Source organism: Cryptococcus neoformans, chromosome 8 (genome assembly GCF_000149245.1).
Source record: "Cryptococcus neoformans var. grubii H99 chromosome 8, complete sequence".
In the NCBI taxonomy this organism is placed as follows: domain Eukaryota; kingdom Fungi; phylum Basidiomycota; class Tremellomycetes; order Tremellales; family Cryptococcaceae; genus Cryptococcus; species Cryptococcus neoformans.
Genome location: NC_026752.1, coordinates 1,397,191 through 1,398,693, shown reverse-complemented (window position 1 = coordinate 1,398,693; position 1,503 = coordinate 1,397,191). Strand labels below are relative to the sequence as shown.

The window sequence follows — 1,503 nt, the reverse complement described above, 5'->3', positions numbered from 1 at the left end:
CCCCTAACCCCCTAACCCCCTAACCCCCTAACCCCCTAACCCCCTAACCCCCTAACCCCCTAACCCCCTAACCCCCTAACCCCTAACCCCCTAACCCCCTAACCCCCTAACCCTAACCCCCTAACCCCCTAACCCCCTAACCCCCTAACCCCCTAACCCCTAAGTCCTGTTCTTAAACTAGCTGCGTTATGGCCTTGTTTGCTGCCTGGATGTGTAATTATCCTTGGCAATCAGTGCTGAATGGCGCTGTATGTGTTTTGTAATGTTGCTGTATGTTTCATTAGCAATTGATCGCGCATGGGCCCACTTAGCATACGCTTTTGAGGACTGTTGAGCAGCTGGTGTTGTTCAAACTGACAGATGGATGGATAGATGGATGGATGATGAAGAAAGGATTGGTGAACAAGAAAGCAATTGAAACGGATGGACGACAGATGAGAATGCAATCGCAACACGTGGTGGTGGCCATCCAAGGTGGAGTAGAGGTCAATCTCCTTTGCTATTTAGAAAAAAATAGGATCGATGACAGATGGGACGACGGATGAGAATGCAATTGCAATCGCAACACGTGGCGGCAGTCATCTAAGGTGGAGTAGAGGTCAATCTCCTTGGCTATTAGAAAAGCAGAATCCTCATTAGCGACAGGGTCGCGACGTAACATAGAATGGGGTGCGTGCAGATCGTATTCAAATCAAACTGATTAGTCTCGGGTGAACAGGCGCGGCAAAATCGCGAAACAAGACCGTTTTGTCTTTTGTCCACGGTTGTTCAACATTTTTCATATGCATAAGATCGAGATCTATGGACCGTTCGAAAGAACGGTTGCTCATCTGCNNNCCAACCACGTCCTGAACCGGTGTCTCTCCTGGCTCGACAAGGTCAGCGAAAACGCCACCAGGAAGGCACCAGCGACCCACTCTGGGCTGTTCAAGGCAGTGGTGATGTCGACCGGTGGAATAGTGAGCAGGGAAACAGCGGATGAGATGCGAAGATGGAGGAGGGAGATGGGACCGATGGCGTTCGAGGGGATGATGAAGAAAATCAGTCTGGAACTGGTTAGAGCGAGGGCTAGGACGTTCGCGATGTGAGGAGGAAGGAGAGGATAAAGGAGTGATGGAAGAATGGGGGGAGACTGAAATAAAAATAAAAATAAAAATAGAAAATCAGTAAATACGAAACTTAGACACGAAATCAATAATCTAGAACGCTTTTCATGTATCCTCTTTCACCCTTTCTGTTCCACAACTGTTCACCAGCTGGCATATTCCCTGTTCTTTACTCAATCTCATCTCATTCTCCTTTCCGTTCTATCTTCTCCTTCTCCCTATCCTTTCTTGTTTTCTCCACCGGTCTCTCCTTTCTTTATGCTCTCGGCAACTCTTCACCAGCTGGCATACAACAACCAGTCAATCACTCAGAGTCATATCATTGCCTGCCTTGTTCCTTCCCTCATTAGTTGTCTTACTCCTTCACCTTCTTTCCCTTCTTCTTGTTCCCCTCCAC

The 1,503-nt window shown here is 48.1% G+C and overlaps 1 protein-coding gene across 1 annotated transcript; it reads left to right on the top strand.

The window, feature by feature from the left end:
* Positions 1-941: 941 nt before the first annotated feature.
* CNAG_07754 (hypothetical protein) lies at positions 942-1,088 on the top strand (the record flags this gene model as incomplete). The annotated part of the gene is made up of 1 exon (XM_012196010.1): positions 942-1,088. The coding sequence occupies one exon, from the start codon at positions 942-944 to the stop codon at positions 1,086-1,088; it is 147 nt and encodes a 48-aa protein (XP_012051400.1).
* Between the last annotated feature and the right edge of the window lie 415 nt (positions 1,089-1,503).